We start from the raw sequence: 12,170 nt of genomic DNA, 5'->3' as shown, positions 1-12,170 counted from the left end.
GTGTAGGAAAACCAATGAATCCTTACATGAGCAATATTTAAATTGGCTATTAAGATAATTTGATTTAGATGTCATTTGGTAACCCGAACTTAATGAATTAACTTTAATTTGCAAACACAAAGTGGATTAACGACCCAAGATAAGATTGTGAAATACTATAAATCCATTGTAATTTGTTACTTATGTTTGCTCTTTTACTGTGAAATCAATATTATACATTAAAATTATTAAAAAACGTGAAGACACGTAAATCAAGTAAAAAGAAAAAATTAGCACCAAAATTAACAAACTCATTGACTACTCTCCAAAGTTAGTTTTTGATAGGATCTAACTGCAACAATAATTAGGGTGTCAATTTTATTCGATTAGTCGATTTTTTGTCTATTGTTTTAATAGAAAAAAAGATCTTAGCCATATATGTAATCACATCGTTTTACGCATTCATAGTTATGTATAATTTTATATGACTTTTTACTGTCTTCATACTTGTTATATTTTTTATAATTTTTTAAAAAATTATACATTTTTATTAATTTTTACTAGTTTTTGTTTATTTTCCATTACGTTTACCCGATTGTTAACCAAGTAAATAAACATAAACAAAATACCTTAAAAATAATTGAACAAAATGAGTACAAAATACCAAAATGATAACCAGAATGGTATACAGAATAACCTATTCTATTTCGTCCGTATTTGAATGGTATACAGAATAACCTATTCTATTCGTCCGTATTTTACACCCCTAATAGTAATTATCAGTGACAAGCTCAGGTATAACAATTGGTCTAGTGCATTATTCCTAGCACAACACAAGCAATTGGCTTTATGGCTTAAGACACTTCCTCCTCTCTAATCAAATTATAGGCCTCAATAAAACAATATTATAAAGGTTTCTTAAAGAGGGTTTACTTTCTAATGGGTCATAATAAGGCTCACTACTAGACCATCAACAACTAGAGTTCCCCCATGTCTGGGGGAACTGACTGGTTGGGTGGGATTTGAGCAACTCGTCTACAATGAACCAAGTCCCCCCAGACCCACCCCATGTCTGGGGTTCCCATATGAGAGATGCTAAACAGCCCATAAAATTTAACCTGAAAGCCTTCTGAGGTAGCAATATTCTTTTATTCCCATATCTAAAATTCGCAATTAGCATCCAATTCCACCACTGAAAGTAGCAATATTCTTTTGCTCAACTCAATAAAGGTAAAGTGCGTTCTCGTCTTCTGCAAGGAATAACTGATAGACGTAATCTAAATAACAATTGGAGAACAGGACGGGAGTTAATCAAATTGATCGCGGAAAAGAAAATAAAAGAGGAGGCTCTCATAGGTTTATAAAATCATTCCATGTCTTTAACAAATGCCAAATGTGCAGGCTTTACACCCCCCGGACTGTGAATGGAGCAGTCACCATGACATTTTGCCAAAAAACTTCTATTTGATTCCATTAATTAAGCAGTTTGGGTGTTGCCTCTCCGCTCCGTTCAAGCAGTGAGGATGTCAGACACGAATTTAATCAAAGAACAGATACCCCCCAAAAAGTTATGATCAATCACACCCTTCCCTTCCACAACATGCGCGAAATCCACAAGCTTCACCTGAGCCCCTCCCCGGCCTGCCTCCGCCTCTCCTTGTTCATACACCAGCAAAACCGACGACGAGTAGAAATGGAAAATAGTCTGATCCTCAAACCAAGCTTTGAGCTCAAGCAATTGAGCCAAAATCCCCTGAGAACCACCATAAACAACAGAGGCTAAACCGCAATCCGGTTCCGAGTCCAGACCCGAACTCGGGTTAGACGAGACGAACTTCCTCAGTGTCGCCCTCACATCCTCCACCATCAAACCCTTCACAACATTCTTATCCGGTTTCCAAAACCCAGAATCCCCCTCACAGACCTGCAAGCCGGAGACACGAAAACCCAATTGCAGACTCGTGGTGTCGCGGTCCTTACTCAAGCATTTACTGATATACTCTTCCGCAGCCGAGGGGTACCAGGTCCGAGACCCGATCTTAAGATCGATGACGGAGGGGCGGCAGAGATGCGAAATAAGGTCCTGCAACACGAGGTGGGGATGCAGACCAGAGCCGTCGGATGCGTCGAGGAGCTGGGTCCCGAAGAGGAGAGGAAAGAAGTGGCGGATGTGGGACGGAACGCGGGGGTGAGATGAAAACGACGTATAGAAGGCGAGCTCCTGCGAGCCGCGGTCATCCGACTGGAGCGGCTTGTAGAATCGGCCGGACCCGTCGACGAGGGGACCCAGAGAACCGCCGATAGCTTGGTGGCCGGCGACCTGATGGTCCGGGGCTTTCAGCATCGGTGGCGGCGGGGGAGATGGGGGACGGGGAGTGCTCGAATTGGAGAACGGCGTTTGAGACGTGGCGGAGGCACCGCGTAACCATGTCATGGCTTTGGAATGCGGGCAAAGACGTAGATTTATAAAGGGGCAGTAGAGCATAAACTATTTGTACTTATAATATTATATATCAAATATACCATATATAAATAGAACAATATAAAATATACCATTTTACACCCCGATAATACTATATTGATGTTTGATGGGCATAATAAGTGGTAATGATATTCAAGCCATTAACTATGGATTCATTAGTTATGTAATTGGTTAATTAAATTATATAATTAATTAATTAATTGATTAGTTGGTTCATTAAATTGGACATATGCTTAATTAATTGGTTCACTCATTTATTAATTGGTTACTTAATTACTAAATAATTTATTTAAAATTTAATTAGTTAAATAATTTTTTATTTAGATAATTGATGGTTTGTTGATTTAATTAAATAAATAAATGGTCAATTTAGTTGGTTAATTGGTTCATAATTTAATTACTATTTCATTATTTAAATATTTATATAATTAACTAATTGCTTATTTTTGTTAATTATTTAAATGGTAAATAATTGGTTAATTGGTTTATTAATTGTTAATTTGTTATTAATTGCTTATTCAGTTAGTTAATCGATGAATAAATCAATTAACTAATTAATTAGAGGGTAAATTATATAGTAAATAAATAATTTAATTAATTAATTTCCTCATTAATGACCATAAATCAACTACTTTATTATTTAAGTAACTACGTACATAATTATTTACTAAATTAAACAAATAATATTATATAAATTAATATATCAAAATTTTACTTAATTAAGCTAAGAATTAAAGTACTTAAAATTTAAAATTTTTAATAAAAATTAAATTTAAAAATATTTTTAGCAAAAATATATTTCATTTACAGAAGATATCAGATGCTATGATTTATTTTGGTGAACTATCGTTAATGCAATTCAAATTCTAGCTTTTACTATAAAATATGAATAACAATAAGGGTCTGTTTGGAACCTACTAGAAAGAAAAAAACAGAGTGGGAAATGTATTTTCTGTTTTTTGGAAGCAGAGAGCCATCGAGAGAAAAGAAACTCTCTTAATTAATAAATTTTCTCTCACAAGATGATGTAATTTGGGGAGAAAAGAAATGAAATAGAAACTTGAAAAAAAAAATTAAAATATTACTAATTTTTTTTCACGTGTATTCAAATATGAGAAACTATTTTTCTCTTCCATTTTCTCTGTTATTTTTCATGAACATCCAAACAAGAGGAAAAACAGCCTTTTTTTTTTTTTTTTTTTTTTCTCTTCCAAACACAATCTAAAGGAATCCGCAGAATTCAACTTTTATCCATATCAGTAAATTCATTGTCAGTTGAGTTTTTGGCCGATAAATATACTTTGGTGGTTCAGTTCTGAATAACACCACTTAAAGAAAGAAAATATAATAGTGAAAAAATCCAGGAAACGTGCTTGAGAAAGAAAGGACATTATGGATGTGATATTTTGTTATAGAGATTCTTAATGGTAAGTGTTATTTCATGGTGATATTTTAGTGATATGTTTGTGCAGTGAAGTTTGGCATCTTTGTTTTATGTTAACACATCCTTTCAAATTGCATCTTCCCTTTGGAAGGATTTTTTACTCAAAAAAAAAAAAAAAAACAGTCATTTGTTTCAGAATCTCCCACTTTTAAGTAGCAGGTGAACTTAATCAGCAAGCTCCTCTCCTGTTGATTTTTCGTTTTCATTCAAAAGTTGATGTAAGCAAAAGGCTACCAGAAGGCAGAGCAAGAGAAAATCAATAAAACCAAACATTAAACTGGAAAAAGTAGCAGCAATGAAACGAGTGGAGTGAGAGGAGGCACCGCCCATCCAATAGTTGAATCTGAAAGGGATGGAGAACCAAAATGAGAGATTATCTGTAGCCTTACCCTTGAAAGGAATCACTCCGTTTCACCAACCCCACCAGCCGAAAGAACAGGCACTCATGATTTCCAGACATTCGTCCCAGATTCCAGTAACTGCTACTTGCTTGCGGGACTCTTCTCTTTTCGTTTTCTGCTAGAGTTTCAGAACATCTAAATTTTAATCTCTCTTACTGTTTTTCTTCTAGACGGGTCAAATCACCTAAGAGGCAGTATCCTTGGGAGTGAACTGGGTACGTCATTGCTCAATTTGTCAACAAGAATTGAAGGAGAAGCTATGTGACAGAGAGTGGAGATGGTGGTGGTGGTGATGGCTGCCATCTCCTCCTTCCCTCTCAATCAGCCACTTGAGCTGCAGAAAATCATCAACCGAGCTTGGCAACTTAAGCGGCCCTGTTGTGTGGAACCCAAAAACCTCCTGTGCCTTCTCAAGAAGCTTACCGAATTGAGGATGATAGAGGTAAGATATAGGGATGGTAAACCGTTGAAAGCCGGCATCATCGTCGTCCAGCCCGACCCTCACGGCCAGGTAACCCTTCTTCACCTTCATCTTCTTCTCCTCCTGCATAGTTTGGAAGGCCACTATGATTGCACCAGAGTGGTGAAGTGAGCTTTTATAGGAGAGAATAGTGAGGGTGGCAGGTAGTAAAAGAATGTGGTACCTCTAGCAGTACTGAAAACGGAATCCGGTTACAACTTTTTTAATTTCTTTTTGTGATGTTTCGTTTGTTTTTCAGGTCTGATGGAGGACAGGTTTCAAAGAGGTCTCAGTCTCTTCGCCCCCCCACGTTAAAGATTCAGAGATCTTTCTTTTGCAAAAGCTAACTTTTGGTAGTGAAATGTTGTGCTTGGAGTTATCTCGGGCGGGTTTGATTCCATGGACTTGTCAATATGTCACAAGCTAGCCAATATGACGTGACAGAATCCCAGATCTTAAATCAATGTTTAATCACCACTTAAGGCTAACAAACATAGTCCTTTCAATTTTTAATTGTATCTTCTTCTATGGTTGGATTCGATAATAGCCAATATAGCCAATCCAGGTTTCTATCGATATCAATTAATGCAAACTTGTGAAAACTGGAGCTTCACCATTTGTACTGGTACTCCATTTTCACTTGGGAGAAGCTCAGGCTATTTCATTTTGCTGGCTTTCTTGAGAAAGAGGGTATACTGGAAACAAGCCGAAGCTATGTTCCATCAACTGAAAAGCCACAGGGACTTGCTCTACTTCTCTGTTGAAGCCACAAGAAATTGTTTTACCTAAACACCAAGGTGGGTAGAACATCTACATACATAGATGAGAAATATGAGAAATTTTCGGATTCTTATGCTTTGTCTACCAAATCTTCAAATCCCATCAGCCCATAAAAGAAAAATTGGAAGATGTACAATCTGAAGACACAAGTGGACGACGGAAAGGTTGGAAAGAACACCTTTGGATGAAGCTTCCTTGAGCAATTAGGTTTGAGAAAGATAATAATGATACAGGAGATGGTGATGATAACCAGAGCGGTGAATTTCATCTCTTTCTTTTTTCTATGAAAAGGATCAATGATTTCATAACTAGCTAAAATTAGCATAACCCACATGAAAGATGCAACAAAATTTTCAGATGAAGTTCTACAGACAGACTAATTTCATTTCTAACCTTTTTCTTTCTTTCAGCTCTTGTACAGAGGAGGAAGGGTGTGAATTTGCACAAAAAAGCAAAAAAAAAAAAACACAGCAACTTTCTCTAACACGAGAGAAAAGGCAGAGTCTCAGTGAGGTGCTGCTGGTAGTGGAGGTGGTGATGATGATGAAGAAGAAGATGGCTGCGATGGCGATTCATCTCTTCCCCCTCTATGAGCGACTTGATATGCAGAAATTCATCGACCGAACACGGCAATCTCAGGGGACCCTGCGAATGAAATCCGTAAACCTCCCGCGCCTTCTCAAGGAGATTCATGAATTGGGGGTGATGGAGGTAGGAAATCGGAATCATGAACCTCTGGTACTCCTCGTCTTCATCTTCGGACCCTACTCTGACAGCAAGCCATCCCTTCTTTGCCTTCATCTTCTTTTCAGAATGCACTCTTCCCAGACGGGACGACGCAGAAATTTGCAGGGCTCTTCTAAGAATTGGCTTGGGTGGATTGGATGAGAAAACCCAAGTCACGGAGCTTTATAAAGATGGCAGAGGCAATAGGCGTTCTGGAATTTTACTGGGTCTTCTCTTGGACCCTTCTTTCCTGCAATAAAAGGCCTCTTTTTCCCATTTTGGTTGGGGAAAGAATTGAAGAACCAAAGATTATGGCTTCCCTTAGCTTCTTCTCGCTTGAGATAAAATGGATTGGTTGTTTGAGCTTGTTCTTGACATTTTGACATTTCACAGTAATTTCTAAAAGAATATATCTACTCAAACTTAAAAACTTTGCTAGTTATACCATTGAATCCAATTGAAGCAAGCGTTTTTTGAACTAATCAAGCCATTGGTTTGAAAGTTATGTAAAATTCTCAACAAAAAAAAAACAAACAAATTCGTTTATGTAAAAAAAAATTATGAGAAATAAAAAGTAATTTTTTTACATTTTTCAAAAAAAAAACTATATGTTCGACCATAGTGACACAACAATCACTAAGATTTACGCGATGCTAACTCATCAAATGAGACACAATCGGACAGTAATCATTAATTTTTATTTGTAATCAAGATAAAGATTAGTAATCATGAACAAAGAGATGTCTTTTGCACTAGAAAGCAAAGTTAAATAACATAAAGTGCACAAAGAGAGGCCAAAGGGTAAAGTTGATTTGGAAGAGGTCCAAAGGAGATTAAATTGTAGTAGCGGAAGTCATGTTTTGTGTCCCTTCACTTTATCAAAGTGATGAGAGGAGGAAAATTGTATTATCTTTATATCTAAGGTTGCTTCCAATTGGTGAATGGTGCAAGACAAAGTCCACTCTCCACCCCACCACAAACCCTTCTTCAAATTAAACAAGGAATCCCTTATCCTCACCCGGTCACTACCGTCCTTATCTTGCAATTGTGTTTTTTTCTTCAACATTAGATTCTCCCAAAGGGGTCCTACCAAAACCGGTTCCATTTTGTTTCCCACCGTGATATCGATAAATCCCATATCAAGTCCCACAAAATTTTTATAAATAATGAACTTGTCCACAATCTCTATAGGACTCTATCGTTGTTTTATATTTCCACTGTGGTTCCAATTCCGTGGTGATTGAATTTGACTCAAAATTTAATGTGAAGGGATTCTAAATGGGGAGGTCAAAATTCTTGTAGTGGCCATTTCATAGCTTGAAAGGTCCTTTATGCTAATGGACACGATAAAAATCCTGTTACTCCCCACTTTGGTGGTTTTTGTAGAGTAATCCAAATCACTAGGGTTCTTACATTGACATAAAAGAGCAATTTCACTCCCCAATTGATTAAAGAATAAACAAGAAATTCACATCTCCTCTTTCATTATTATACATTTAAGCTTCCATACAAAATTGAGCTTGAAATCATTAACTATGTAACTAGTCAATTTATGAAGAAAAGTATTTTCTTTGTTCAAGATGGAGTGTGGGTTGAATTTTTGTTTCACATTCAACAACTACAAAGGTGGGAGAGGCTCAGAGGATTAGATACTATTTAACTTGTCAAATCCTATTTCACTTTTCTACTGATAAATATTGAATAATATGTTAGTAACTCCCTATTTTTTATTTTGACTCATTATTTCCTTACATGTAGGGATAATGAGCAATTGTAACCGCTCCATTTTTTTATGGAAAAAAGGGGTTTATGAAATACAGATATGGTCAAACGACAAAGATAATCCGTGACTTCTCCATCAAGGAGTTTCTCTCTTCTGCAATTTTTAGAATTTGATTGCCATGGTTGGAGGTAAACGTTCATGCTTCCGTTTACATTTTGATTATGAATTTCATGATATATGATAGAAATTCGTTTGCTTACGTAATAACCTTTTACCAATGTTATCTCGTTTTTTGCTTATAGTTCGTAAGAGTGAAATTAAGCCACCAATCTTAAAAAGCAAGTTGTAAATCAACCAAGCTGTATTCCTCATCCTTGAGACACTTTTGAGCATAGTCGTCCTTAAATCCTTTTATACTCAACTGATAATTTCAATCAAGAAGTCACCAATTAATTAATATCGACTTGGCCTATCATATAAGATTTCGGTTAGGTATGGACACCTCATCCATCATTTGAGTTCAACAAAAGAACCAATTGCTCCTTACAACAGTCACCAGTAAGGTTTCGCACAAGTAGTAAAGGTCCATATTCAGCTGCTCGGTTTCTATCAACTCAAACTTAAAAGATCAATCAAATTAAAGAATAATCACTCAACGATGAACTTAAGAGGGGAAAAAAATCAATGTTGGCGTGAGCTGTCTTCTAGAGGAGGAAGTGAGTTTTACAGGAGTTTAAGTTTAAAGGTATTTTAGTTATGTTAGTCATCTATTTAAATTGAGTTCTTTAATTATGCTAGGACTTATATTTAAGTGTTAGAGTTTGGGTATAATTGGGATAAGGGTAGTTTAATTATAATTGGACTATACTACTTTACTCTATTATAAATAGGGGTTTATGTACTCAGATTAAAATATAGAAGTCAATGAAGGTTTTATCTTTTCCATAAATTCAACATGGTATCCGAGCAGGTTCCGTGAGTTGACTCAGTCAACCCACAGAGATAATGTGATCCTTTTCTGATGACTCATATCTATCTTTTTTTTTCTCTTTTTTAGAAAATTTTATTTCTTCTCTTCCTGTATCGTGCTTGCTGCTACGGACCGGATTTCAGAATCTAGGGTTTAGAACATCTATGGCGATTTGATCAAGGTGGATGCGGGGGCAAGACTTCCACTCAGCATGGTCAGATATTTATATGGCGTACATGATACTGAGGCCCAAAGGGATCATCTTCAAGTATGACTGCACAATGTCAGACGATAGAGGCTTCGTTGGAGGTTTGCCATCAGATTTGTTGATGGCAAAGATAAAGGACTTGAGGGATTTTCCAAGTGCATGCGATTTTCTGAGTGCATAGGCGATGCGATTGTCGGGACGGGAGAGGATGTTATCAAGCTTGGCGAGCGATCGGAGCTGATCGACACCAATAGGTTCGAGAAGCCAGTCACCAAAAGGGACTTTCTCTTTCTTCATGAAGAAGTGTTTACCAAAAAGGTGGAAGAGATCACCAGGAGGAGATGCCAAGTCATTGGAACCCGTATGGGGGCTGACGTGCCTCAAGGATCAGCGACCGATGGCTTCCTGTCACCAGTCCTTGGTTGTCGCGGAGGAGCTTCTCTCCTAGATGAAATTATACCTGGATGAAAGGAAAAGCTTGGCACCTCAACGTTCGACCGCGGTGTCGACGAATCCTCTACAAAAGATGGGTTCAGAGGAGAGAGGCTTCTTGCAGTGACTACTGTAGAGGCAAAACCTGTTGCAGTCGGCAACACCCGCGGAGCGGCTTGGGCTGTCAGTCGGTGAGAAGCTGGTGGGGCAATGTAAGACTCTAGAGTGAGCACCTCGCAACGTCCTCCCTAAGTCAACCTCTGGCGACCTTAGAGAAGAGTGGTTTGATGAGGCGGTGCTCGAGTTTCATAGAAAGATCCTCAAACGGTCCGGCCTCGGTGAGGAGACTTACGTTGCGGCAACCGACGACGACTTGACAGAAAATCTCCATCAAGGTTTGGATCCTTCTTTCGAATCGAAAACTCCCGTTGTGGGGAGTCATCCTCTCCAAAGGTGGCAGAAAACAAATCAATGGTCAAGGCGACTGCCGACTTTGGCCGAACCTCCAAGTGCGGAAAGGTGTTCCAGAGACAAAAAAGCCTTCTCGTCCCGTGCAATTTAGGGGAGCCCTCACACAAAAGCACTCTCGTTCGGTGTTGTTCAGAGGCTGTCATCAATGACGACTACAACCTTCCAATTAAATCCATTTCCTAATTTAGGCGGATTTAATTGGAACGAGCGATCCGGACCGGACATAACCGAACTGGACCAGACCTGATTAGACGAACCAAATTCAAAGTCCAATCGACCCAGCGGCTCGGATCAGATCGAACCGAAATCGGACCTTGACCAGATTAGACCGACCTCAAGACTCAGACCAAGACTCGACCTGGACCCGATTCGGACCAGACTCGAACCTATCCTAGGTAGTCGAGATGTATATCTCAGGCAAAGAAACTGGAGTATTTGGAAGACGATCTCCTTCAATATCCTTTGCTCGTGGTCGAGGTGCCCACGAAAATTACTAAAGCTTTGAGCAAAGCAAAGCTTCAGTCGGGATCCTTATATTACTACTATGTATGTTGATGGTATTAACATCATGTATGTTGATGATATTGACACCTAGTAGGTGTATGATCTTTGGTGACGTCTGACACCGGTGACTATCTTAAAATGTTCTAGAATAATCTCATGGGCCTCTGGCATAAAATTGACTTTCGCTAACAACACCTATAGAGCGCACAAGAAAAACGGATATATAACATATTTTATCTTAGACTAAGAGCAATCTGTGACAAAAATTTATACAACTCACTTAACAAATTAGGCATAAATAATCAATACTCACTAACTTAGGGGAGGACTCTTGGCGTGAGTTGTCTTCCTACGAGGAAGGAAGGTTTACATAAGTCTCAATTTAAAGGTGTTAATTATGTTAATTTTATGTTGAGTTATTTAATTATGTTAGAACTTATATGTGTTAGAATTTAAATATAATTGAGACAAAACTAGTTTAATTGTCTACTTTCTTCAATAAAAGTTTTATTTTTTTCATAAATTCAACAATGTTACCGTTAAAATTCTTCAATGGTCTCCAAAGAAGACATGGATCGGAAAATCCACACTATCAAGGAACTCAAAGAAATGATTATCACACAAAAAAGAAGAAAACAGAAAAGACTATGGACACTGTGATACTGTTGGTGAGCCATGGCTTCTCTCTCAATCAGCCATTTGAGATGGAGAAAATCATCAACCGAGCAAGGCAACCTCAGCGGTCCAGCCACGCGAAACCCGTCAACCTCCTGAACCATCTCCAAAAGCTTCTGGAATTCTGGGTGGTAGAGGTAAGATATTGGAATGATAAACCTTTGAAACTCTCCGTCGTCTTCCTCCTCAGACCCTACCCTCACGGCCAAAAAGCCCTTCTTCACCTTCATCTCCTTCTCCAGTAAAAGCTGGAAGACATCTTATAGTGGTTGATTAATTTAAATGTGGAGGAGGACGGATAGACCAGAGGAGACACGTTTACTGCAGATCAATCCATCACTGTTGTGGAGGTGCGAGGGAGAAGGTCCCTGGACCAGAAAGAGTTATGGAATTTGTGGCAAAGGACAGAGATATCAGGAGATAAATATCAATGTCTTGTCACTTTGGGATGACAGCAGTGAATTGGGTTATCGTTTTGTAGGAGGAGAAGTTTCGAGAATTTTTCTGTAGAAAACGGTGGGAAATAAGTCCAAAGTTCTTGTTCCAACTCCTTTTTCTGTTTTTTTCGTTTGGAATAATTATTCTGAAAACATTGTGTTTTCATTAGTATCTTTTCTTTCCCTTTTAATTTGATGTTTCAACAAATTACATTTTTTTTTTATCAGAATTACTATTATATAAATATTATTAAATTAAATTTATTTGTCATTTATATTAGTAATATTTAATGTTTTGAAACGAAGGAAACAATGTTATATATATTTTAATTCAAATTAGTAATACCTTCCTTGGTGAAATTTTAAATTCGTTGGGAAAGGTTTGTTTATCGTGACACTTTACGCGATGGAAGGTTGAGATGTTCTTAAAAAGTGGGGTCCTTGAGTCTCCTGCCTCTCCTCATCTAAACCCTTTCTT

General features: G+C 37.8%; 1 protein-coding gene across 1 annotated transcript; it reads right to left on the bottom strand.

The window, feature by feature from the left end:
• Nucleotides 1–1,331: 1,331 nt before the first annotated feature.
• LOC137937689 (inositol polyphosphate multikinase beta-like) lies at nt 1,332–2,397 on the bottom strand. Its single transcript, XM_068782810.1, has one exon. The coding sequence runs from the start codon at nt 2,321–2,323 to the stop codon at nt 1,490–1,492; it is 834 nt and encodes a 277-aa protein (XP_068638911.1). The 5' UTR covers nt 2,324–2,397; the 3' UTR covers nt 1,332–1,489.
• Between the last annotated feature and the right edge of the window lie 9,773 nt (nt 2,398–12,170).

Source organism: Aristolochia californica, unplaced genomic scaffold, assembly GCF_029961685.1.
Source record: "Aristolochia californica isolate CCGP_79_NKW_82.1479 unplaced genomic scaffold, dmAriCali1.0.hap1 SCAF_7, whole genome shotgun sequence".
In the NCBI taxonomy this organism is placed as follows: Eukaryota; Viridiplantae; Streptophyta; class Magnoliopsida; order Piperales; family Aristolochiaceae; genus Aristolochia; species Aristolochia californica.
The sequence above is the reverse complement of the archived record's forward strand: the minus strand, read 5'-3'. Positions and strand labels throughout refer to the sequence as shown.

What these genes read in the sequence shown, in the direction of transcription:
- LOC137937689 (XM_068782810.1), bottom strand. Translation starts at nt 2,323, where the DNA reads ATGCTGAAAGCCCCGGACCATCAGGTCGCCGGCCACCAAGCTATCGGC.